This window comes from Lynx rufus, unplaced genomic scaffold (assembly GCF_022079265.1).
Source record: "Lynx rufus isolate CCGP_SWC_20201006 ecotype Redwood Valley unplaced genomic scaffold, mLynRuf1.p SCAF_36, whole genome shotgun sequence".
NCBI lineage: Eukaryota > Metazoa > Chordata > Mammalia > Carnivora > Felidae > Lynx > Lynx rufus.
This window is the reverse complement of record NW_025814852.1, coordinates 373,433-399,827: the sequence shown is the minus strand read 5'-3', so window position 1 is coordinate 399,827 and position 26,395 is coordinate 373,433. Positions and strand designations below refer to the sequence as shown.

At 52.9% G+C, this 26,395-nt stretch overlaps 2 protein-coding genes and 1 long non-coding RNA gene across 4 annotated transcripts in view; 2 read left to right on the top strand and 1 right to left on the bottom strand.

Annotated features, from left to right (window-relative positions):
- The first annotated feature begins 6,141 nt into the window (after positions 1 to 6,141).
- Positions 6,142 to 14,470, top strand: ARRDC1 (arrestin domain containing 1). The gene is made up of 8 exons (XM_047093765.1): positions 6,142 to 6,295; positions 12,026 to 12,136; positions 12,620 to 12,670; positions 12,771 to 12,925; positions 13,161 to 13,343; positions 13,441 to 13,617; positions 13,691 to 14,126; positions 14,203 to 14,470. Exons 1-8 carry the CDS (start codon positions 6,178 to 6,180, stop codon positions 14,265 to 14,267), a joined length of 1,296 nt encoding a protein of 431 aa, XP_046949721.1. The 5' UTR covers positions 6,142 to 6,177; the 3' UTR covers positions 14,268 to 14,470.
- Positions 14,276 to 17,643, bottom strand: LOC124522363 (uncharacterized). The gene is made up of 2 exons (XR_006964762.1): positions 16,634 to 17,643; positions 14,276 to 14,432 (listed from the first exon to the last, which is right to left on the bottom strand). It is a non-coding gene; the product is annotated as an uncharacterized LOC124522363 (long non-coding RNA).
- A 267-nt stretch (positions 17,644 to 17,910) lies between these two features.
- EHMT1 (euchromatic histone lysine methyltransferase 1) overlaps positions 17,911 to 26,395 on the top strand; it is a 151,890-nt gene continuing 143,405 nt past the window's right edge. The window contains exon 1 of one of the 2 annotated variants that reach the window (XM_047093688.1): positions 17,911 to 17,938. In XM_047093688.1, coding sequence (XP_046949644.1) covers positions 17,918 to 17,938 — 21 coding nt within the window. In that variant the 5' untranslated portion in view covers positions 17,911 to 17,917. Of the gene's footprint in view, positions 17,939 to 24,519; positions 25,094 to 26,395 lie in introns of those variants that run through there. The other variant, XM_047093687.1, reaches the window with a different exon arrangement.

Sequence of the window (26,395 nt, the reverse complement as noted above, 5' to 3'; positions counted from 1 at the left end):
CACATTCTCATGACCTGAGTTGAAGTCAGACGCTTAACTGACTGAGCCACCCAGGTGCCCAAGACATACCTCTTCTGAGGTATTTATGCTACAAACAGGAGCAGAGAAATGGGGCCAAAACTGGAAAGAGAACGGAAGTCGAGAGTTGGTTTTACTCTGGGAGGGGATATAGATGTTTGCTCACCAACAGGAAAGATCCCATAGAGGAGAATCACTGGCAAGAGGAGGGTTGGGAGATGAGGTGTGCCAGCTCAGCTCAGTAGGGAGAGTCTGATGTAAAGGTTCTGAAAGGCAAGTGGGTGTGGAGGCAGGAGTTTAAGGGGGTTCTCTGCTGATGAGAACTTTCTACTTTCTCAAATAAGTAGAAAACAAAGTCATCAGTTCAAAATGAGGAAAGGGGAACAAATGTTGGGAGTCCGGGGAGAGAGGTCCAGGAATAATGTAACTGGCTAGAAAAATAGGAAAATGCAGTAGGGGGCCACACAGTGTGACTGTGTTTTTCTCAGCCTATTTCAGCTGGTGCAGAGAAAGAGAAGGGCAGGATTTAGCCAAGACTCTGGTTGTGCTGGGTGGGGGCAGGGGTGGGGTTCTGAAAGAGTGACCGGATGCTAACCCATGGCATCAGAGCTGAATGAGGAAAGGAGAGGATACCAGAGGGGGCGGGGCCAGTGGGTTGGAGTTCCCGTGGGGTCCAAAGGATTGCAGGAATTGTAGCACTAGAGAGAGTGGGCTAGCAGGACAGGAGGTGGTAGCCAGAGATGTGTGGACCTGAGATCACAAGGGAGGGCTGTGACTGTGGATGATGTTTGTATATTTTTGTTATCTACCGATGTGCAACTAACTAACCACTCCAAAATCTAGTGGCTTAAAGCAACATTGATTTAGGGATGCCTGGGTGGCTGATTAGGTTAAGCATCCGACTTGATTTTGGCTCGGGTCATGATCTCACGGTTCATGGGTTGGAGCCCCACATCAGGCTCTGCGCTGACAAAGCAGAGCCTGCTCAGGATTCTCTCTCTCTCTGCCCCTCCCTTTCTCTCTCTCTCTCTCTCAATAAACTTAAAAAAACAACAACAACGATTTATTATTCCTTGCAATTCTGTGCTTGTGGTCTTCTATTCCACATGGTGTCAGCTCAGTCCCTCCTTTAGTTGCAATGAATCAGAAATTCCCTGGAATTTCTTCTCTGGGTGACTTACCTTTGTGTGATGACTCATTATTCAGGGTTCCCCACATGGCCAAGCATGATAGCTGGACTTCCTTCTAACATGGAGGCTGTGCTCTAAGTGATAAGTCCCGTCGTACAAGCATTTATTTGGTGTCTGTTTGAATCACCCTTGCTAGTATCCCACTGGCCAAAGCAAGTCATGAGGGCAAGCCCAAATGAGTGTAGGAGGGCTGTCCACAAGTATGGTTCACCGTGGGGCGGGGGGGACTAGTGGAACAGTCTGCCCCAGCCCACCCTTTGGCCTCCAATGATTCATACTCCTCCCTTTTGAGAGTGTGCCTCCCAAGTGACCCCAGAATCACCATCTCATCAAGGCATTAGGCTTGGAGTCCAGTATATTGCGATACGCAACAGGGCCAGATGGATGAGGCACATTGGATGTGCCATTGGATGTGCCTTTTGCTCCAAGGGCATGTTATCTGCTCCCCCAATACCCAACATTCAGTGGTGAAGCACAGTTCAAGTGAACAGACCCCCTGTTCAAAAAGGGGGAGTGTACCCCTAGTCACTGGTCCACAGCAATTTTGGAACCCAGCTAACACCTGTCACAATATTCCTTGATCAGGGCTTGTCTGCGCCCTGCAAATGGTTCCTTCAGTTACTGTTTTGAGTGTTCTCAGTTCCTCCCTCCGGGCACTGGGCCATGCACTTGCAGTGACCCCCTTTTCCATAGGAAACGGCCTGTGTTTGCAGCTGAGTGTCTTCATTAGTCTGCTTCCTGCCTGTAGAAAGCAGGGGCCCAGACACCTTTTATTTCAAACTCTGTTATTTCAACCCTTAAACACACACACACACACACACACACACACACACACACACACAACGGGATTTCTATATATCAAAATTGTAACTCACTTTACTAAACAAAAGCTATACTGCAAATGTCTTTAAGAAGGCTGTTCTCTCCTGCGGGCTGAGTCAGGTGCTGTGGAACGATGACCTCAAGATTCTTAGAAGCCCTTTGTGTGGCTGGCAGGGTCTACGAGGACTCCCCACCCCCACCGGAAATCCTCAAATATCTTCACAAGGGATCATACAACCGTGCCCTTGAATGTATTTTAACCCTCATATTTTGCAGGAGGTACTCTGGACTTAGTTTTTACCATGATGCCATTTCTCACCTTTAGAACTATTTGCCGCCTGTAAAGGCTGAGAATGAGAAAAAGTTTTGATTTTCCAACGTAGCAAGACCTGGCTTGGAAATACCTCATCTACCTGCTGCCAGAGTATGGAACAGCTACTTCTTTGGTACGTTCTCTCCTTGATCTCACGTTAGGCTGAGCAAACCCAATCAGCCTCGAAGCTTTCTGCCGGGAAAATCAGATCATCAGACACATTTTGTGTCTTCCATGTTACCACAGGCCACGGGCTCACCATTTTCCTGCCAATTCTGAACATGGCCTCCCTCAGCTGAGTTCTCACTGCCGGTGTCCACCTGCTGCCTGCTTCAAAGTCAGTGTCAGATTTTAGAATTTTACTGCAGCAATATCTCACTCCCAAGTGCCGACTTCTGTCCCGGGCATCTGTTGCTGCATCACAAACCACCCCCAAATTCAGCAGGTTAAAACCACTTTATTCTCCTGTGACCCGTGGTGTAGCTTGGGCTCAGCTGGTGGCTTCTTCTGCAGTTGCAGGTGTGGCAGTTTGTCTCAAAGGGTCACAATCAATCCCTTCTCTCTGTGGGTGTGGCGCTTCCCCCACACCAGTCCTGTGACCGTTTTCATGCACTTCATGGTGTAGAAAGTTCTGGGACCTCTGAGCCCAGGCCTGAGGACTGGCAGTTTCACCTTCCCCCCTCTAGGGGACTTGCTGCCAGGTAATCAGTCTCACTCTCTGGAGGCCACTGTGCTGTGCAGAACCCCAAAGCAGCCATGTGGAGAAGCCTCATGGAAGAGACACCCGACCAGCCTCAGTTGAGGCACCAGACATGTAAATGAAAAACAGATCTTGGACTTTCTGTCCTCAGCAGACCCCACACAGAGTGGAAAAGCCCCCTGGCTGAATGCAGCCTAATTTTCAGAATAAGTAATGAATCAGGATGGTTTGGGTCACTCACACAACCAGTCATTGGTTGTGACTGATGCAGGCAGTCTGGGATGTTTTCACTCCCCCGTGCAGGCATTCTCTCCCTCTCTCTCCCTCTCTGCGATCTCTCTGATTTCTCCAGTAGGGTAACCAGATACTTTGAAATGGTAGTTCAGGACGCCAAGGGAATACGAACAAGCTGTGAGGCCTCCTTAGAGCCAGCAACTTCTATGGCATGTTTCATTGCAGTCCAGCTAGTTAAAGCAAGGGGACAGCCCAGATTCTACAGGAGGGGAAGGAGCCCAACATTCTGATGGGAGGAACAGTGTAAATATAAAGGGATGGCAGAAATTGTTGCCAGACATCTTTGCAGACAAACTAAGGAAGCCATTGAGAGAGCTGCTTAAGTCAGCTGAGGGAGCTCTTGGAGGAGAGGAGACATGGGAACAAGAGAACTGAGAATCAATCATGTTATTTTTCTGTATCTCACAATGCTTTGACATCTTGGGAGCCTTGCTGGCTGGGGAGAGGCTGCCCCTCCCAGGGCTAGCTACTTCCTAGAGGTATCAACTTGCCTGGGAACACAGCTTTCACGTGCAAACCAGCCAATCTAGAGGCCATACCCCCAAACACCTCCTATATGAAACTCAGACACCAAGCCAATATTCCCCTAGCCTAAATCATTGTAGGGCCAGATACTGGACGACTAGAGAACACCCTTACAGCCCAGAGACCACTGGAGTGATGTATTTGATCCTAAGCTTGCTCAAATTTGCCTACCCTGCTTCACCCATTCCTTCGCACAGAGGACACAATCAAGGCTCTGGGCCACGCGCCGTCCTAACAAATTCTGCCTCCTGACCAACCCGGAACTTCCCCAAGTGCTCCCTCCTCTTGGGAAGAAGTACTACACTCTTCTTTCAAGGCAGTTGTCCCTGCATCTGTCACCTTGTCACACCTAATTGAAACAAATCCCAGGTACATTTTAAGATAGAGAGCAGGGGGTTGGAAGGATATTCCACGATTCTGGAGTCACTAAGAATTCCTGCAACGGTGATATTGGAGAGCATGACAGTGAGTCAGGAGCGGAAATCACCAAAAAGGGGGATTGACTTGGGCTTTGAAGATGACAGTAACAGGGGAGCAGTGGATTACTATTCTGAGAAAATGAGTTAAACTTGGGGGCTCTTAGGGAGGGGGCAAATGGTCTGGAGGTTGTTGTAAGGGGTCAGGAGAGCACACAGTCCAGGTTCAGATGTACAGGGGTTTCGGGAAAATAAACATGTACAGCTGAGAGGCCCTAGGGGGAAGCCTGGGTTACATGAGAGCATGAGCACTCAGGGAAGTCAGGGCCGTTGTGCTGATGGCTTAAGTGAGGACACAGCAGCGGTTTCCAGAACAGGGGATGGGTGGGTGACGGTGCAGAGTTGTATGGGGGCTCCATTTCTTGTGGCTTACTTATCTTAGCAGCAGCCAACAAATTCTCTCTCTTCCCCCCCCCCCCCCCCGAAAACACTTCCTTCTTGACTTCTGTTGTGGACATTGGGCCTTTTTGGGTTGCCCGTAATCCTCCTTCTTCCCAGAGGGACCCTGAACTCCTTGTTCCGGAATTCCTCCATTTGCCTGGTATTGACAGAGAAATGCCTTAAGTGTGGCCAATCAGACCCCTCCCTCTCCCCCAACATCCGAATCCCAAGCAAGCCAGGCGGGCCGGTGCTGGCTGCACACTGCTGGCCCTTCGGGGCCTCAGGCCCCTCCTTTTCCTCAGCTTGGCCCAGTGGAATCCCCCCAGCCTATGAGCCTCTCTCCTTTTGCTGGAGGGCCAGGCGAGGTTTTTTTGTGGCTTTCACTCAAAACCCTTGATGTCATCAGCACCCTGACTTACCATCTTCCAATAGGGGACTGAAAATCTTTAGTCTTCCTCAAACTCAATCGTACATGTACCTACCGAGCCTCTTAGATTCTGCTCCTCATGACTTTGTCCCATCCCCTAAGCAATTTATATCTAAGCCAGTTTTCTCCATCAGAAAATGCCACCCCATTCACGCAGGTGTTCTTTCTGGACAAAAACCCGGGCCACCCTGACGCCCTCCTTCAGGCGCTCCCACGCGTAAGGCGCCGCTGGGTGCCCTGCACTGCTCTGCGCAAGCAGCGCGTCCCTCGCGGGGCTCCCTCACGGGTCCTCCGTCCCCCACAGTCCCCGCTCCACAGGGACCTCTCAGAGAGGGTAGGTCAGAGGAGGTCCCACTCCCATCCCCGTCCCGGGGCGCCGCTCTCGAGCCTGGGGTGCCCGGACAGCCCGGCACCTCCGCCGGAGGCTCGCTACCCAGCGACGCCGCCACCCGCACAGGTGTGCGCGGCCCCCATGGGGATCGCCCGGCTCTCCGCCGCGCGCCACCCAGCCATCCCGCACGGGGCCCGCCCCCCGTGACGTCCTTCCGCCGAGCGACGCGGGACCGCCCTCCGCAGCGAGCCCGCAGCGACCGGGCGGAGGCTGGGGAGGGGGCACCGGCCCGGCCCGCCCCTCGGCAGGTGAGCCGGCCGCGCTCCCCGGGGCCACCAGGGGGCGCCCGCGCGCCGGGTTCCCGCGAGCCGCGCCGTTATCCACCCCGCGGGCGGGCCAGCATGGCGGGCGGGGAGGGCAGAGGCAGGGAGTTGGTGGTGGAGAGGAGGGGGAAGAGGCGGAGGACGGACCCTGGCAGGGCTCGGTGAAGGGCCGAGGAAGGCTGGAGCCCGGGGGCCGGGGGAAGAGCCGGCAGAAGAGGACCCTGGAGCTGGGGGCTGGCCGGGGAGGGTCGGGGGGCGGGCACAGGGGAGTGGGCGGGCCCGGCGGGGAGGGTCGGGGGCGGGGCCGGGAAGGCGGGGCTCGTAGCGCGGCGGCGGGAGGGGGCATCAGTGCGCGGCCGCCCGGCCAGGGCGGCGGCATGGGGCGGGTGCAGCTCTTCGAGGTCTGCCTGAGCCACGGCCGCGTCGTCTACAGCCCTGGAGAACCGCTGGCGGGGGCCGTGCGCGTGCGTCTGGGGGCGCCGTTGCCCTTCCGAGGTGGGAGCGGGGTCCCCTCGGGGGAGGGCCGGGCCGGCGGGGCTCAGGTGGCTGCGCAGCACCTGCGGCAGGGCCGGGGCTCCCGGAAGCGGCAGCCCGTGGCACTGGGGCCTGGACCCGCGGAGCCTGTGGCGCCACCTGCCGCCCCCTCCCTTAGTCTCCCGCCGGCCTTGGGAGCCTTGGGCCCCGCCGGCTGCGGGGAGGACTAGGGTGCGGCCAGCCGGGCGGCGCAGAGCCGCCGGGGTGGGTGGCTGGTGGCAGTGGGGGCGGAGCAGGGAGGCCCGGGTGGCCCAGTCCTTCCGCATCTGCCCTTCCTGTTCTCTCCTCCTAGGGTCGGCTAGAGTCGGGGGCAGGGGTTTAGATCCTGCCCACCTTGCCGAAGGCCACTCTGACTTGGATGCATGCACGCCCGCGACCCTCCCTGCCAGTTCTGCAGGGTCCGCTGGGCCCCGCCCCTGCTGGGCCCTCACCTGGAGCCCGGCCCACGTTGGGCTTTCTCTCCCCACATGCCCAGGCCCCTGGCGCAGGCCCTCCCTCCTCGCGGTCCCGCGGCATACCCGCTTCCACCCAGGCTGAGGTTTGGCCTTGTGAGCTGGGAGGGTCTTGCTCATCCCTCCGTGACCCAGGCGTTCAGCCCAGTGAGCGTCTAGGAGCTGAACCCGAGCCCTGCTAGCCGGTCCTTTGCTCGCACAGGCATTTGGGACTTTGGGACTGGAAGTTAGCTTGCTGCTGCGGTCATCCCTAGGGCTCTCTGCAGGTGCTGGCCTTATCTGCCATCTGAGGTATGGACAGGGCTCTGGATGGGACTTCAGCGTTCAGCCCTCAGGGTGCAGTGAGCAAAGCTGCAGCCCCGGGGCCTCTATGCCCGATCGGTGGCTCTGAGTGCAAGGCTGTGTGTGAGGGTGTTCCTGCTGGGGTGCTTCTCCACCTTGGCGTGCTTGGCCAAAACCATAGCCGTCAGGCATCGCTCTGGACCTTGATCCTCTGGGCGTTAGTGTGGTTGACTGCTCAGTGCTTCTGGTGCCTACTGAGGACTGAGAGCCACTGCCCACCTTTCTGGGCAGCTGCTGCCCCTGTCCTGGATGGGTCTGACCCTTGACGCTTCTGTGTTTGAGGCCACATGGCTCTAGAAAGAAACTGAGTGGGTGTAGATGCTTCTGGTCAGGTGTCTGGCCTAGTGGGGCCTCCCCCTGATGACTGTTGTCTCCTTTCTTGTCTCCTTAGTTGGAGTTTGAGTGGGGGTAGTTATGTTTGTGGCAGGGGGCCCTGTGACAGTGCAGCCCTTCCCTGGGGCACAAGTGACAGGTGAGAGGTGTCATGGGGCTGAGGGAGAGCCCAGGGTGCAGGAAGGAGGGGCAGGCTTGTGGCTGGGGGGACAACCACTGTGAGACCCCATGCAGAGCTCACTGCCTCGCTCATCCGCCCAGTCATGTTCCCATAGCAAACACACCGTTACTGACTAGAGCAAAGGGATGGCCTGGCCTGGGCAGAGCCCCCAGCAACCATGTGATAGGGGAGATGTGGGTGAATGGACAGGGCATAGGATACCAAGGGAGCCCCTGGTGATGGTCCTGATGGTGAATGTACTAGCCGAGCCCCTGATTAGGAGAGGGAAGATGGGGGTATCGGCCAAAAAGCAGATGGATAGTGACTTCAAGCCAGAGGGGTTATTCTTCAGATTGTCCCCAGGGGCCTAGATGGAATGTGGGTGCTGGGGCTGCTCTAAGGCTTCCTCTAGCCCTAGCTGGGTGTGGAAAAGGCAAGGCTGTGGTTCTTTCATTCTTTAAAAAAAATCTTTTTTAATGATTATTTATTTTGAGATAGAGACAGAGCATGAACGGGGGGAGGGTCAGAGAGAGAGGGAGACACAGAATCAGGCTCCAGGCTCTGAGCTGTCAGCACAGAGCCCGACGCGGGGCTTGAACTCAGGGACCGTGAAATCACGACCTGAGCGGAAGTCGGACGCTCAACCGACTGAGCCATGCAGGCGCCCCATTAAAAAAAACTTTTTTGGGGCGCCTGGGTGGCTCAGTCGGTTGAGCGTCCGACTTCGGCTCAGGTCGTGATCTCGCAGTCCGTGAGTTCGAGCCCTGCGTCAGGCTCTGTGCTGACAGCTCAGAGCCTGGAGCCTGTTTCCGATTCTGTGTCTCCCTCTCTCTGACCCTCCCCCATTCATCTCTGTCTCTCTCTGTCTCAAAAATAAATAAAGGTTAAAAAAAACAATTAAAAAAAACCCAACAAACTTTTTTTTTAAATGTTTATTTATTTTTGAGACAGAGAGAGACCAAGCATGAACGGGGGAGGGTCAGAGAGAGAGGGAGACACAGAATCTGAAGCATCTTTCATCTTAAGATACCTGTTCAGCTCCTGTTACCAGCCAGTGATGCAACAGGGAGGCCCTCCACCCCTCTGGGAGGACATGGAGGTGGCGAGGACAGCAGGTCTTTCCTGGGGGGCTCCTAGTCTTACCCACTAAATACTTGTCTGAGGAGGGACAGTGATGATTTGCACTTCAGCTATGAGGGCACTGGCTGTCCTCAGAGCTACTGTAGAAAGCTGGGGAAGGAACCGGTTTCCTGGAGCCCAAGTCCAGCTGAGCCTGAGGCTGGGGGTCACACGGGGGTGCACTCTTTTCTGGCATTGAGGGAGGGTGGTACCCAGACGACAGCAGTGGTCAGCTCCCAGCTCTGTCAGTTCCCTGAGCTGTCACTGCAGGCCAGACACTATTCTCCCCACCTCCCGTGGACCAACTCTATAAACCTCCAGAGCAACCCTGAGAGGTGGGCACCATTATTATTGTCATGTTTCAGATTTGGACACAGGACAGTCAGAAGTGCCTCACAGGCCAGAGCTTTAGTGAAAAGATGTGGCAAAAGGTGGGCTGCTGTGGATTTGTGGGAGCTGGTGGAGGTGGGCGAGACCTTTGGGACCAGAATGAAGAGTGATGGCAGGTGTTGCAAGGGAGGAGGGCTACTGGACAGGGGAGGGCTGGCTGGGGAGGAAAGTTCTAGAAGTCTCTCTGGAACACAGTCCACATGATGATGTTCCTTCGAGAACTGGAGCAGCCCCAGACCCACTGTTAGAACTGAAACACTTTTAAACCTAGATGGTACAGCAGGGCTTGTTTCTGTGTGGCAGAGGCTGTCCCTTACCAGAACATACCTCCCCTGTCCTGTGGCTGTGCTGCCACCCATCACACTGGTGACGGTCATAGTCACCTGCGGGAGCAGATCCCCCCCCTGCAGGAGGTGGGAGGGACAAGCCTGCTGTGTGTATCTGTCCCCTGCACCTCCATTGTTCTCCTGTGGAGGGGAGTGCACAGGAACAGGCTGTTTGACTCCAAGACAGTGATTGGAAGCTGCTCATTCAGGCGAGGTCTCTGAAGAGGCTTAGGCATGTGTGCAAAAAGAGGCTCTTTGCCTGCACATTGGGGAGGTCATAGAACTTGCCCCCCACCCGGAATACCCCGAGGGTCGATTTGATACTGTTTGTTTTTCTAGGGTCTGGTGACCCCAGGGCTTGTTCACCGGAATTCTGGGGGCCAAGTTCAGTCTGGGTGGGTGACTGTTTTAACCATCCTGCTGTTGGACGTGGGCTATGCCTAGATAGTCCTCGGTACCAGTATTGCTCGAAGCTCTTGGGTAGCTAGGGTGGATTCTTTTTTTTTTTTTTTAATGTGTATTTATTTTTGAGGGAGAGCACAAGTAGGGAATGGGCAGACAGAGAGGGGGACAGAAGATCTGAGGCAGGCTCTGGGCTGACAGCAGTGAGCCCGATATGGGGCTTGAACTCACAAACTGTGAGATCATGACCTGAGCCGAAGTCGGACTCTCATCCGATTGAACCACCCAGGTGCCCTATAGGGTGGATTCTAAGAACTGTTGAGTCCCCTGGTATGTGTGTGTAAGATCACAGCAGATCTTCCTGGTGCTTTTTCAGGGCCCCTGTAGTAGCCTACAGTTTGATCACCATAAAGGAGTGTGCTTTCCGTCTCCTAACATGTGTCAAAATATTTAATATCTGCCAGTCTGATGGGTTAAAATGGTAACTCATATGAGCCTCTCTGATTTCCACTGAGGTTGGACGTCTGTTCTTGTCTGTTTCTATGTAAAAGTTTCTACATGACAAGTCACTCCTGAGTCAAGTTGTTTAAAATGACCATCTTACTATGACCCACAGTGCTGTGGATTAGGAATTTGGGCAGAGTGATTCTTCAGCTGTGTGTGCCATCCATTGGGGTCACTTATCGGTTTTCAGCTGGCACTGGGCCAATCTGGGGACCACTTAACTCCTTCTGGCACACTGTGCTGGTCCCAGCATTCGTAGGACAGCCAGATTCAAGGGAGAGTGCACCCCCTCCATGGGGAGTGTTAAAGTTATGTGGCATCTGGAATTGTCACACTTCCCGTCCTTGTTCTGTTCACTCCCCTGTCGTGTTTCTCTTGGGCTGTGTTGGTCTATAGGAGCATCACTGATGTCCCAGATTTCTGGGGTGGGAACAATTCTGGGTCTGGCCCTAGGAAGGGATGGCTGATGAGTGTGGATTAGAAATCAGGATCCAGTCACAGGCAGTGCCAACAGGGGTGGAGGATGAGCCAAGGGTTCACGGTGGGGGGAAAGCCCGGTGGTCTGTGGATGGCTAACAGGAGGCCTGTTTGGCAGGATGGAGTCAGCCTGGGGAGACATGAACATGGCTGGTGTGGCTGGCTCCTGGCCCTGGACACTTGGGATACCAGGTTCCTCCTGCCTGGTGGCTCTGTCAGGAGGCTGTCAGATTCTGAGTCACCTTGCCCTCACTGGACCATTGAGTTGGGAGGAAGAGGAGGGGCTGGGCAGGGAGGCTAACATCTTTGGCCTTGTCTCAACACGGGGCAGGGAAAGAAGTGGAGCTGCCAGGAGTGAGAGTCACGGAGCTCCCAGCCCCTCTCTGCTTGGTTCTCCAGCCGTGCGGTCTTCTTGGTTGTCCAGCCACAGCCTGTGACCATAGTGGTCTCTGGGCATATGTCCATTAGAGTGAGGAATTTGAGTTCCCGACCACAGAAAGGTGGGGTGACCTGTGCTTCTGGTCTGGGTGCTTCCACAGGAGAGTCGGGGAGAGGACGGAACCATCTCTTGATGTTGAAAACCAGTCCTCCTGGGCAGCACTGGTCCAGGAAGTCAAGGGTGTCCTCACCTGCCAGTGTGCCAGACTGTTGGGTACCTTATCTGCTCAGGCAGGTCTGACCACATTCCTGTGTCATGAGGGTGAGCAGTTAGTTTCCTGGAGCATAAAGGGGTGCCTCCCAGCCTAGCTGACTTGCCTGTGAGGCAGCAGGAAGTAGGGTTGGAGGTCAGCGGCTCCCATGGGCTTCTGTTCATCATTGGTGTCCCAAGCATGCCCTATAGGCAGCTAAGTCTTCACAGGTCTGGTGGGCCCAAGGGTGGCTGGGAACAGAGGTTAGCAGGCTGGGGTTGTCCAGGTGTCATCTGAGTGACCACTGGGGCCTTCCTGTTCTGGGCTTCAGGACAGATGTAACTCTGTGCCTCACTGCCGTGGGAGCACTGTACTGGGAGTACTGCAAGATGGAGGATGGACAGGAGGCATCCTCTGGAGAGCAGCAGGCCACTTGCTGGCCTGCCTATGTCCCAGCACCCTTTAGTGCTGCAAGCCCTACCTAAGTCTCTGTGGTGGGGGCAGGGAGGGGTCGAGGACAGTAGCTGGCTGGGACTCACGCCATCCCCCCCTTGCAGCCATCCGAGTGACCTGCATGGGTTCCTGCAGGGTGTCCAACAAGGCCAATGATGCAGCGTGGGTAGTGGAGGAGGGCTACTTCAACAGTGCGCTGTCGCTGGCTGACAAGGGTGAGTTTGGGAGACTGTACTTGGCCTCACTGTGTATAGTGACCCCGCCCACGGCAGACCTTGGTTGAGCGTGGGGCCCATCTGTCCACCCTACCTCCCCATCAGGCTCTGGGACCCCCGTGCTGGCTCACCCTCTAGCACTACTTGGCATCCTGATGTATTTCTCTCCCCGTCAGGCTCTGGGTATTGCCTGATAGGGGTTGGGTGGCTGAAGGGGGCCAGTTCCTTCTTGATTTGGGTGGGCTCTGGCTCCTGGAACAGCCCATCTCCCTTTCCTGTTCAAGCCAAGATCTTGCATCACTTCCTTTGCCCAGGCTGCAGCCCGTTGCTGCTGTCGTGCCTGGACTCAGAGGCTGGGAGACCCAGTAGCCAGAGTCCGTGTGAGCTGGTCAGCTGCAGGGCCTGCTTCCAACCTGTGTCCTGTGGTGTCACCTCAAGGCTCCTGAGCCCCCTCTCCCCTACACCCCCCTCCTGTCTCTGCAGGAAGCCTGCCCGCTGGAGAGCACAACTTCCCCTTTCAGTTCCTGCTTCCTGGTAAGAGCCCAGCCTTGCCTGGCCAGGCCTCTTGGTGACAGTTGGTGGACAGGAGGTGGGGCAGGGGGCAGTTGGGTGCCATTCCCTGCTCTCTCTCCAGCCACAGCGCCAACGTCCTTTGAAGGCCCTTTTGGGAAGATTGTACACCAGGTGCGGGCCACCATCGACACACCACGTTTTTCCAAGGATCACCAGTGCAGCCGTGTGTTCTATATCTTGAGCCCCCTGAATCTGAACAGCATCCCTGACATCGAGGTGAGGATGGAGCGGTGGTCTCCTGGGTGGTCCCCACCTTTGCCGGATGTCCTGTCCTCAACTAAGATGAGGTGGCCGGGATCTAGAAGAGCAGCGGCCTCTCTGTCCCGAGCTAACTGGGCTGTGTCTGGGGGGCAGGGGATAGCAGGGCACAGTGGGCTCGTTCAGCGAGAGGCCTTAGGGATCTAGGCTGCCCACGCCCACCAAACCCCCTCACTACTGCCCTCCCCTCAAGCAACCCAACGTGGCCTCCACCACCAAGAAGTTCTCCTACAAGCTGGTGAAGACGGGCAGCGTGGTCCTCACCGCCAGCACCGACCTCCGTGGCTACGTGGTGGGCCAGGTGCTGCGGCTGCAGGCTGACATCGAGAACCAGTCAGGCAAGGACACCAGCCCTGTGGTAGCCAGTCTGCTGCAGGTCAGAGTCCCCTCTGACTGTCAGGGCCTGTCCCCATGGGACCAGAGGAGGGGTAGGTGCCTGGCCTGCCCAGGCTCACAGGCCGGCCCTTCCCCAGAAAGTATCCTACAAGGCCAAGCGCTGGATCTATGATGTGCGGACCATCGCAGAGGTAGAGGGTGCGGGTGTCAAGGCCTGGAGGCGGGCGCAGTGGCAAGAGCAGATCCTCGTGCCTGCCCTGCCCCAGTCAGCCCTGCCAGGTTGCAGCCTTATCCACGTGGACTACTACTTGCAGGTGCTGGGGGTTGGAGGGAGCGGGGTGGGAAGGGGGGGCAGGTGGCCTAGCCTCACTCTCCCATCCTCCCCAGGTCTCCCTGAAGGTGCCTGAAGCCACCGTGACCCTTCCTGTCTTCATCGGCAATATTGCTGTGAACCACGCCCCGCTGAGCCCCCGGCCAGGCCCAGGGCTGCCTCCTGGGGCCTCAATCCCGGTGGTGCCCTCAGCACCGCCCCAGGAGGAGGCGGAGGCTGCGGCCAGCAGCCCCCACTTTGCAGACGCAGTCTCCCTCTCCACGAAGAGCCACTCACAACAGCAGTCACTACCTGCCACCTTCGGCTCTGTGCCTGCTGCCCCTGAGCCCCGCCCTCAGGATGGCAGCCCTGCTCCCCACCCACTGCCCCCTCCCTTGTGCATCTCTACAGGTGCCACTGTTCCCTACTTTGCAGAGGGTTCAGGAGGGCCAGTGCCCACCACCAGTACCTTGATCCTGCCCCCAGAATACAGCTCATGGGGTTATCCCTATGGTGAGTGAGAGGCCTGGGGTCTGGCTGGGGGAGAGGGCCCCAGGAGCCCCTTGCAGACTTTGCTCTTTCCCCGCAGAGGCCCCGCCATCCTATGAGCAGAGCTGTGGCGGTGCAGATCCCAGCCTGACGCCCGGGAGCTGACCCTGTGCCGCCTTTTCCGGGTGGGCTGACCTCTGCCCTGGGACCGGGCGCCCAGGGCCTCGTGCCTTTGCTCCTGGCCTGGCCCGGCGCACTCAGGACCTGCTGCTGCCCGGCCGTTCCTCGCAGCCTCCGCCTCGGGATCAGCCTCTCCCCGGGGACTGGGGCCTAGAGAGATGGAGTGTAAATAAAGCGCTTCATTTGTAGAGCTGGGCACAGGCCGGCCTCTCTGGCGCCCTCCTCCAGCTCAGTGCGCGGCGGCCTAACCCTGGGGGCCTTCCTAGGCGCGCGCCCTCCTCCTGGCCCCGCCCCTCCCGGGCACGCGCCCTCCAGGCCCTGCCCCTCTCTTGGTTTTGGGCTCCCGGCGTCTGGGTCTCCCAGTCCCTTCCTGGGCGCGTGCCCCTCTCCTCGGTTATGGGCCCATCCTTCCTGGTGCCTAGGGCTGGAAGACAGGCTGGGGGAGCGGGACCAACCAGCGTGGGCCGGTTAACTTCAACTCGGGCCCGGCTGGCCTTCGCTTTTATGGTTAGGCTTAAGGATGTGCCCTTTAAGCTGGGCTTGCATGTCTGGGGCCTTGGCATTAATTTAAAATGTATTTGTAACGTGGGGAGATCACCCCTGTTCCGTTTGATTGTCACAAACCTTGGACTTTCCCCTCTAGCACCCATCATTCCAGGGGGAGCGGCTCAGACCTCCTTGTCAGAGGAAATCCCTTGGGGGATGAGGAGGAGGGCTTGCCCAAGCCTCTGCCTCTTGTGCTATTCCCTTATCCTTGGCCTCAAGTCTCAAGTCCCTGCTGTTATCACTGCTACTCTGGCTGTGAGGGATACTGTTGCTCCCCTCTCATCCAAGTGTGAACACAAGGCCAAGGCCACACCTGCTCCTGAGGTCCCCTTCAAATGCCTGTTGTCTAGGATCCAAGGAACCCAAGAACAAATAAAAACCGGGTTCGGAAGAGCAACGTTTACCAAAGGGACATCTGCAGATGTTCCAGGGCTGAGGGGAGGGTCTGTAAATGCCCAACGGGGCCAATGATTGTGGACTGTGCTTTAGGAAATAATGGAGGTGTGGTTAAGATAAGACTTTGGGTTCAAATTCCCTATCTGCCATATGGTGAGGGAGTGACTGGATAGGTGTCTGTTACCTTAATCTAGAAGACATTTATGGGATTATGAGAAGACATATTGAGCCCCTGCCCATTTATTTCTTGGACACTTGACAGTCCAGAAGTGCAAAATTTGGGCCTGGTGACCTAGCTGTCATTCTCCAGTTCGGGCTTCCACTCCTGTGTCCAGAGTGGCCACTCCAGATTTCACCATCACCCAGTTTACTGGGCCTGCACCTCTAACTTCTTGGGGGGGGGTATAGGCTGGGAAGTAGATTCTATCATTTGTGCAAACATCCACCCAGCTACCTTTGACAGTTGGAAATGTGCTCTTTAGTCAGGTAGCCACATACCCAGCTAAAACGTTACTATTTGTTGGACAAGGAGAGGATAAACATTGGAGGAAAGCTCAAAATATGCCACGAGGAGGATAATCTGCAAACCATCTGTTAGTGGTAGCCTCATAGTTGAAAATGTGCCTGGGTTTCAATCCTGTCTCTGCCTCTCAACAGTCAGGTAGTCTTGAGGGCACTCAACTCTTTTGCTTTGGTTTCCTCACTCAGAACGTGGGTAAGAGTCTTGCCTCTCAGGACTGATGTGATGGTTCACATGGCATGTGTTAAAAACTGCACTTAACATAAATGATCAATGATCATACAAGGATAGGGTGGGTTGGGCTGACAGAGCAAAACGGGAGCATATCCTACTTCTGACGCATTGACTTATGGTCAGTGTTTGCCTGGTAAAGGATTTTTTCTCCACATCTTATTCACTCAACAAATATTTATTTTTTTCTCCTGCATGCCAAGCATTGTTATAAGCACTAAGGCGTACAAGATAAAAGTCCCTGACTTTCTGGACTTACATTTTAATGGGAAAGACAGACAATATAACAGTGGAGTGCCAAGGAATAAAATAAAGCAAGGAAGTTCTGGGGTGCAGTATTGTTTTCGGTAGGGAGGTAAGGGAAGGCTTTCCTGAAGAGGTGGTATTTGAGACCCAGCCATGGCAGAGAATTGAGCCACACATACCTGAGATAAAAGCGTTTCAGGGAAGGAACAGACTAGAGCCCAAGGCAGGAGTGGAGATGGAGAGTATGGTGCCAGAGTTAGGTGTGAGTGGAGGTGAGTTAAATTGGGCCGTACAGGTCATGACTACTCCCGAGCTTCCAGTCTTGAGGCTCCAAACAGTCAAGGGTCCCAAGCCTGTTAGGAGCTGACTGAGGTTGCCCCAAAGAAACAGGGAATATTTCCTAGGTACTTACAGTCGTCCATTTCCTCCTTTGCACCTGTGTGACTGTCAGTGTCCACCTTAGTAGAGTAATTTTTCTGGCGTCCCATGAGAGTGAGCCCGCATGTGCGAGGGGGTGGAGCAGGTTAGCCTTCAACTCAGAGCCTCCTCAGTTCTTGTTGCAAAGACCGGTCAGAGAACCCCAGTTTCGGTCTATACATCTTTCTTCAACTGCCAGAAGATGATAGAATTCAGTCTGACCATGGGGGGCGGGGGGGTGGCGAAGCCAGTTTATGTGATGCTGTCCATGAAGGCGACTGGGTGTGCTGAGATCTTCCCCGTGCAAAACTGGGAGGCAGGCTGCTGGGTAGGTGCCGAGTCAAGGAGCTTGGGGTGATCAGGGAGGCTGCCCAGGCTGGGAACACCTAACTGGAGAACCCCGTTCCAGACTGCGGGGGGCAGTCTTCCTCATTGGGACAATCCCCATTCTACCCCCAGCCTTCCAATCAGAACACTGTCCCCATCCAGAGCACACTTTCATAGCGGGCCACCTTCCCTAATCAGTGCATACTCTCCCACAGAAGAAACGGACCCTGGCCAGAGCACCCACCAGCTGTGACATTACCCCGAATCAGGGCACCTCTCCTAACCGAAGCACCCCAAACGGAGGCAAGTCTCCTCATTGAGACATCCTCCCAAAGTTGGGGCAATCCTCCCGTCGGAACATTCCCCTCCCCCCCATCGGGGCAGCCTTCTCAGTCGGCACACAGTCGGCACCCACTCCTAGCAGGACACCCCCCCCTCCCCCAGCCGGGGCACCCTCACCACCGGGCACAACCCGTAAACACCCTCTAGGTGGGCATTCACCCCGACCAAGACCCGCCCCACCATGCCGGGAATACCCTCGAACCCGGGCACCGCCCTAGGACGCAAGTCAGGATCCGCCTTCTGGGAAGGCCGACGGAATCAATGTGTGTCCGGGGTTAAAGGTCAGGGGTCCTTCTCCACCCCGGCCAGCCCACCAGAATGCCCACGTAGAAGGAAAAGATATTTGCGAAAACCGGAGGACGACGCTTGGCCGCCGCGACACCTCCGGAAGATCGCTGCGTCCGGCCCCGCCCCCCACCTCGCCCGCGCGCGTCGGTTCCGGTCGGCGCAGGCCCGCGCCACGGACGCCGCACGCCGGGCTGCAGTGCGCAGGTGCGGGCGCGGGCGCAGGCGCAGACGCGCGTAACCAGCCCCGCCCCGCCCTGAGCCGCGAGGCGCGGGCGGGGCGATGGCGCGCGGGAGGGGCGGGGCCACGCTGCGGGCCCGGGCCATGGCCGCCGCCGATGCCGAGGTGAGGAGCGGGGCGGCGGGCCGGCGGCGGCGGGGGCGGCGGGCGCGGAGCCGGCGGGCGCGGAGCCGACGGGCGGGCGGGCGCACGGGCAGGCGGGGGCGCCGAGCCGGCGGGGGCCGGGCGGGCCCGCGCCTCCCCGCCGCCGCCGCCGCCGCCGCGCCTCAGGCCGAGGCCGGGCCGAGGCCGCCGGCGTCCGGGCCGCGCCGCGCGGGGCGCGCTTTGTGCGGCCGGCTGGCGGGGGGCGGCCGGCGGGCGGGGGGCGGCGGGCGGGGCGCGCGGTGAGGGCCGGCCGCCCGCGTCCGCGCCGCCGCCCCCGCGCGCCCCGGGCCTCGGCCGGGAGCCCCGCTGAAGGGGCGGAGGACAAAAGGGAAAGTGGGGCGAGCCGGCCAACTTCGCGGCGCGAGCCGAGGCGAGGCCGTCCGCTCCCGGCGCCTCTCCTGCGCCCCGCTGACCTTTCACTTTGTTCCGAATAGGATGGCACCGTCTTTAACGAAAAGTTGGCCGGCCCGGCGCGCTTCTCCCCAGACAATGCTGCCCAGCCCTGGCGGCTGTCAGAAGCAGGAATGCACGACTCCAGTTTATTTCTAAACAAACTGCCTAAACGGGCTTTGGATATAAAAAAGTTCCCATTCTCTTGTAAATGCTGTGTAGTCTTCCCTTTTGCTAATTCTCAAGGATAGTTTGTTTCCTAGCTTGTAGCAGCAGAGAAAGCAAACTCTTCTGAGATGGACCACTAGCTTCCCACTGAAGGGAAAAGCAAGCAGGAGGCAGTGTGCCCGTGGAAATGCAGAAATAGTGCGGTCTTCCGGCTGACATAAGGGACCGGTTTGGAAAAAAAGTGGTGATCTAAAAGTTTTTCTCTGAAAGTACTTTCATGCGTGGTAACAAATGCGGAGACTTCTAAAGATCAGAAAGCAAAGGTGTAGTAAGGAGCTGATACGATAACCTGGTGCAGAGTAGTGGATGGTCTTTTTATTCATCTTTTTCCTGTATTTTTGCGAGTGTTGATAGTAAGCTCGGGGGTGCAGGGAATTTTTGAAATTCAGTGCAAGGAGTGCTAATTGAATTCCTACCATACCTTCAAGGAATGTATTAGGCTCTGGACCAAGTGGGTAAATTAGTTAACTTTAAAAGTCACTTCCCAGGTTGTAGGAGAGAAGGTGTACAGTGATTGATGATATGTGTTGAGCGCTTGCTGTGACTCAGGGTACTGACTTGCTTACTTTGGGTAAGTTCTCTCATTTAGGTTTCCCTGCTCTGTGCAGCAGGTACTGTTATTTCCTGACTTAGAGGAGATTGAATGACTTGGCCTAGTCAGTTTATAGTACTCGCACTTTTTCGGTGTTTGGCACATAGTAGGTTTTTAATAAATAATTGACGAGCAGGTGACCCCAGATGGCTCTCATTCCACAGGCAGCCTTGAATAGAGATTATCACTTGACTGAACCAGTGATAATGACAGCCTATGTTCACTAAGCCCTTACCTGTGTCCCGTCCTGGTATAGTGCTTTGCATGAATTCACTCATTGAAGCCTAACCGCGATCTTCTGAGTTGGGTGCTGTTACATTCCTATTTGCAGGTGAAGAAACAGGCAGAGTGCATCCCAGGGTTTCAGAGCTTATCCCAAAGATGGACGCAGACAGTTTGGCCTGAGAGCCTGTGTTCATTGTTCATTTAAACATGTGCTGTATCTTTGGTGGTCCCTTTCCGTCAATAACAGCTCTGGGTTTAGATTCATGATTTTAAGTGTTTATTGTGGAGGTGCGTGATAGGGTAAGGGGCCTTCTGGACGGTGGATGGGCAAGGATCATCTATTGCCGCTAAATCTGGGCAGTGGTTACTGGATCAGGGTGGCCAAATGGTTACTGAATCAGGATTGACAAATGATTGAACCAGCAAAGTGAACACTTGAAACTTACCAAATTGCATGTTTATTCTTTTCTCTTTTTCTTGACCTAGAGAGAGAGTCACCACTTTTTCACGCTAAACATTAGTGGAGTATATCCCCTGCCCCCATTTTGTTGATTAGTAAGTGGGGGTTCTTGGGATTTAATATGTATTCAGTATTGCCTGGGACCAGAGCACAGGGCAGTCACTTGACTTAAGGCTTTTGACCCAGGGATGTCACCTTTCAGCTGGAGGGCCTTCCCAGGCAGATTGTATGCTTTCCTAGTAGAGTGCCTACTGTGTATCTCTTTCTTTATTATTTTTTATTTATTAAAAAAATTTTTTTTTAAAGCCTATTTCTTTTTTTCAACGTTTTTATTTATTTATTTTTGGGACAGACAGAGACAGAGCATGAACGGGGGAGGGGCAGAGAGAGAGGGAGACACAGAATCGGAAACAGGCTCCAGGCTCCGAGCCATCAGCCCAGAGCCCGACGCGGGGCTCGAACTCACAGACCGTGAGATCGTGACCTGGCCGAAGTCAGACGCTTAACCGACTGCGCCACCCAGGCGCCCCAAGCCTATTTCTTTTGAGAGAGAGAGAGACAAAGAGAACTCGAGTCGGGGAGGGACAGAGAGAGAGAGAGAGAGAGAGAGGGAGACTCGGAATCTGAAGCAGGCTCCAGGCTCCAAGCCGTCAGCACAGATCCCGACGTGGGGCTTGAACCCACGAACCATGAGATCATGACCTGACCTGAAGTTGGGCGCTTAACCGACTGAGCCACCATCCCTGTATCTCTTTCTTTAAACTTACTATTTTGTTAAAATAATCAGTGCAGGGGCGCCTGGGTGGCACAGTCGGTTAAGCGTCCGACTTCAGCCAGGTCACGATCTCGCGGTCTGGGAGTTCGAGCCCCGCGTCGGGCTCTGGGCTGATGGCTCAGAGCCTGGAGCCTGTTTCCGATTCTGTGTCTCCCTCTCTCTCTGCCCCTCCCCCATTCATGCTCTGTCTCTCTCTATCCCAAAAATAAATAAATGTTGAAAAAAAAATTTAAAAAAAAAAATAAAATAATCAGTGCATATGTACATAGTTTAAAAGTCAAATAATGCTCAGGGTGACTGCCTGGCTGACTCAGTCTCAAACGGTAGAGCATGCAATTCTTGATCTCAGGGTTGTGAGGTTGAGCCCATGTTGGGTGTTCCTACTTAGGAAAAAAAAAATGAAGTTAAAAAAAAAAGTCAAATAGTGCTGAACAACATTTATAAAAAGCCACCCTCCTTCTCTCTTGCCTTTTTAGAGAGGCAGCAGCCACTTGAGTCTTTACCATTTACTTCAGGTATCTAAATAATATGCTTGTGTTGCCATATCTTCATTCACCAAGTTTAGGGGTTATTTGTTGGCTTCCAGTGACTGTAGATGAGGACTTCAGTTCTCTCATACCTTCTGTGTCTCATTCAGAAAACTCACAATTCTGGTTAGATTCACATCTAAAATCCTGTCTGTTAGGTTCACATCTAAAATTCTCAGTCTGTTCAAGTCATTATTGTGCCATGTGGAGCCAGGTAGTAAACCTACAACTGTTTCTTTCTTTCTTTCTTTCTTTCTTTCTTTCTTTCTTTCTTTCTTTTCTTTTCTTTTCTTTTCTTTTCTTTTCTTTCCTTCCTTCCTTCCTTCCTTCCTTTTCTTTCTTTCCTTCCTTTTCTTTCTTTTCTTTTCTTTCCTTCCTTCCTTCCTTCCTTCCTTCCTTCCTTCCTTCCTTCCTTCCTTCCTTCCTTCTTTCTTTCAAAAGATTTTATTTTTAAGTAATCTCTACACCCAGTGTGGAGAACTCACGACCCTGAGACTAAGAATCATGCAGTCCACCTGCTGAGCACCAGGCACCATGTATTTCTTTTTTTTTTTTGTATATCCTGCAGCCTTCTTTCTTCCCTGGAGTTAATAATTGCCTTATTTTTCATTTGTCTGGTTTTCTTTGAACCTCAGAATAATGTTCTTGCACTTTCTATTCTGTAAAATGTTTCTCAATTTAAGTTTCCTCCATTTAGCCCAGTCAGATCACTGTTCAGTTCCTCGATGGTCCTGAGTCGCCCTGCCCAAGTCAGGATGCACTTGTTCTCTTGGCTTGGTGCACACTCTCATCCTGGAATTCTTCCTGTCATTCTTCAGTAATGACCCCCTTTCCCTGCATCTAATGTCTCCCCTCTGTGTGTTTACTCCCTAATGGTGGTGGAACACATTGCTCAGTAGCTTCCCAGGAATTTTTTGGGAGGCAGAGTTTTCAGACTTGCATGTCTGAAAAAGTACTTATTCTACCACTATAGTTAAAGAGTAAGTTTGGCTGGGTTTGGTGTTCCAGGTTGCAAGTAATTTTTAAGTTATCACTCTAGTGTCTTCTAGTTTTCATCATTGCTGTTGAGAAGTCCAGTGTGATTGTTATTCCTTTGGTTTTTTTTTCATTAAAATTTTTTTTTCAATGTTTATTTTTGAGAGAGAGAAAGAGAAACAGAGCATGAGTGGGGGGAGGAGCAGAGAGAGATGGAGACACAGAGTCTGAAGCAGGCTCCAGGCTCAGAGCTGTCAGCACAGAGCCTGACTCAGGGCTTGAACCCACCAGCTGTGAGATCATGACCTGAGCCGAAGTCAGATGCTCAACCGACTGGAGCCACCCAGGCACCCCTATTATTCCTTTGTAACCATTATTCTCCCACCCAATTTTTAGGATCATTGCATCATTGATTTTCATAATTTCTATGATGTGCCTTAATTGTAGCCTTTTTTCATTTATCATGCAGGGCATTAAATAGCCCAAAATCTGGAGTTCGATGTCTTTTTGTTTATAGGAAATTTTGTATAATATATTTGAGCTACTCAGTTTAGTTTCTACCATTCATTTGAATGTTATAGCTCCTGTACTTAGTATTCTGATTTTTAAAAGCTATTTTCCTGGTCACATCTTGATCTTATTCTACCTTTTGGGAGCATTTTTGACTATTCTAATTCTTTCACAGAATTTTTAATTTCCCTTTTCATATTTACATATTATTCTCTTTTCCTTTTGTAATGATTCCTATTCTTGTTTAACGTATACAGTGATTGCTTAATTTTAGTTAAATTTCCTAGAGTACAGTTAAAATTTTTAATTTATGTTTTTATTTTGAGAGAGAGAGAGAGAGAGGGAGCGAGTGTGTGCAAATGGAGGAGCAGAGGGAGAGAGAGCGCACATCTCAAGCAGGCTCCAGGCTGTCATCTTGGAGCCTGACATGGGCTCCATGCCACAAATTGTGAGACCATTACCCAAATGGAAATCAAGAGTCGGATGCTTAACCAACCGAGGCACCAAGTGCCCCTTAAAATATGTTTTTTTTAGTTTTTTTTTTTTCGTTTTATTTTTTATTTTTGGGACAGACAGAGACAGAGCATGAATGGGGGAGGGTCAGAGAGAGGGAGACACAGAATCTGAAACAGGCTCCAGGCTCAGCCATCAGCCCAGAGCCCGACGCAGGGCTCGAACTCACAGACCGCGAGATCGTGACCTGGCTGAAGTCAGACGCTTAACCGACTGTGCCACCCAGCCGCCCCTGTTTTTTTTAGGTTTTAACTGTAGGGTTGCCTGGTGGCTCAGTGGTAAATGCCTGACTCTTGATTTGATTTCTGCTCGGGTCATGATCTCACTGTTCATGGGATTGAGCCCTGGGTCGGGTCTGCACTGACAGCTTGGAGCCTGTTAGGGATTCTCTCTCTCAAAATAAATAAACTAAAAAAAAAAAAAAAAAAAAAAAATTATTTTAAGAGGCTCCTGGGTGGCTCAGTCAGTTGAGCTTCTGACTTGGGCTCAGGTCATGATCTTGCAGTTCGTGAGTTCAAGCCCCACGTCGGGTTCTGTGCTGACAGCTTGGCACCTGGAGCCTGCTTCAGATTCTATGTCTTCCTTTCTCTGTCTGCTTCTCCCTGCTCGTACTCTGCCTCTCTCTCTCTCTCTCTCTCTGTCTCTCAAAAAATAAACATTAAAAAAATTATTTTTTAATTTTTTTTTTAACGTTTATTTATTTTTGACACAGAAAGAGACAGAGCATGAACGGGGGAGGGTCAGAGAGAGGGAGACACAGAATTGAAACAGGCTCCAGGCTCTGAGCTGTCAGCACAGAGCCCGACGTGGGGCTCGAACTCACAGACCGCGAGATCATGACCTGAGCCGAAGTCGGCCGCTTAACCGACTGAGCCACCCAGGCGCCCCTATTTTTTAATTTTAAAAAATTATTTTAAAATTACTGTTTCCTGATTTTTTATTTCTTCTGCATTCCTCTTTGCTGTTGTATTTTTTGATCTTTTTCTTTCATTCTGGAAAGCTTCTTCCAATGTCTGGTGATCCTGGGCTGTTTATTCTCCTTTAAGAATAAAGTGCTAAAGATGGAGGGCTAAGTGTTTGGGGGCTTCTTTGCTTGTGGCTTCAGTGGAGGGTGATGACTGAATTTTTGTTGGCTCTCCTCCAGATGTTACTGTCCCCTGGTTTGGCTTCCTCAGAGAAACCTCCTTGTCTCTCGCCTTGCTAGTGTTAAGCTGGACATTCTGGAGCTAGGTTAAAGGGGAGGAGGAGGAGGAGGAGGAGGAGGAGGAGGAGGAGGAGGAGGAAGGTCTTCCCGTGGCTCAGTACATAGACTTTAATTTACCTAATCTCCCTGCTTTGTGCCCACTGTCCCCAAGTGTGGCACACTTCTGGTAGAGTTTTACAGAGCTTGCCCCTCTGGTCTCTGCGGCTACCAGTGAGGAGTTCTTTGCTGACTGGGTAGGAGGGGCCTGGAGACCCGAAAGTCCAGTGCTCTCTGTATGTATTCTTACACCCACACCCCTTTTTAGCCCAGGCATCATCCCCTTCTTCTGAGCCTCTCCATGGTTCTGTGGGGTCAGTCAGCCTGCTTCTCAGCAGTAACCCCGGATTTACGCTGCCCTTTCTCTGTTCTGTGCATTGATTTAGGTTTCCTCCATCTTCCCATTCATATTTTGTGTATGGGTCTCAAATGTCTCTTGGGTGGAGTTTATGTTTCTCTTTCCTGTTCTTGTCTTTGGTTGATTTTTGATAAGAGAAGGGGGTGGAAAGTGTTCTGCCATGTAGAAATGAGAAGCATTTTCTGTAAATCTTGAGAAGTGAGTTTTCATGCACACTGAAAGCATAGCTCTCCTGTGCAAAGGGCTGCTTTCTCTCAGGATCTTACTATGTGGTTTGTGTTTCTGGACTCATGACTGGGGAAGGTTCTGGAGTCATAATAAAGGTAAGCAAGACCAATGAATGTGTCTTACTTAGCCCTAATGCTCAAAGGACATCTGTGGGTAGCTTAGTGTTGGATCTAACGTGTGATGATCCTTGCCTGAGTGGGGGCTAGAGTCTTAGTTTTCTGCTTCCTGTCCATAACCCAAAACAATTTTGTATGTTCGACCACATGCACTGATCACAGCAGCCAGACCTGTGTTGGGAAAGGCTCCAGGAGGAAGATGGGTTAGCCCAGGTCTTAAAGGAGGTGAGGTGTGAATTGGAATGCTGAGGCACACTATGCACATTAAAAAAAAAAAAAGCATTTTTAACAAATTCAGGAAATTGAAACCTAAAAATGCCGAATATTTGTCATCTATTTTTTTTCTGATCTTTATGAATGCACATGCTCATATTTAAAAGTGGCTGTAATCAGTATGTGCTGTTTTCATTCTCTTCTTTTGTATGTTATTTCCTGTGCATCGACATCTTCAACATATTTAATAGCCACATGGTGTGTGTTATAAGGATGTCCCAGTTTCCTAGACCATGAATTGGGGGAGTCTGCATCCTTTGGTACAAGGTGGAATTACTAGGTCAGAAGGGGTGAGTGGCAGGAGGTGAGGTTGGAGAGGCAGGGCAGGGTCATATAGGGTCTTGTTGCTTTGGTAACGAGTTGGTGGTTTCCTAAGCACTGTAGACAGTCATTGAAGGATTTTAGGCACAGAATGCTATTTTGAAAAGACGACTCTGGCTGCTGTGTGGAGGGTGGATTGAAGAAAGGTCAGAAAGGAAGCAGGGGGACCAGTGAGCAGGCTCGGGCCTATTGACGTGGTGGAGGTGCAGAGGCCAGTGGATTGAGTCAAGCTATGTATATGTGTAAATTTAATTTTTTGAGTAGATTAGATAGTTACATGGTTCAAAAAAAAAAAAAAGTATAAAGTGAAACGTCTCTCTGCTTTGTCCCCTGTCCACTCAGTTCTCTTGGCAGTATTATCGTTATTGAACCTATACAAGCAGGTACACGTATAGATATTTTAGATTTTTTATTATGGAACTTTTTCGAACCTATTTAGAAGTAGATTTGGTGGTAGAGTCAGCCTTGTGTGCCTGTCTCCCGGCATCAACATTTACCTCTTCATGGACAGTCCCCACTCCATCTGTGAATATGTTTCGTCTGTGAATATTTCAGTTAATATAAGTATTTCAGTCAATAAATATGCAGTTGCTGTTCTTTTCTTTTTTTGGGTTCAGATTTCTTATTTCAAATTAGGAAAAAAAATATGCTCTGTTCATTGCCCTGGATAGATTTCTTTTAAATCTT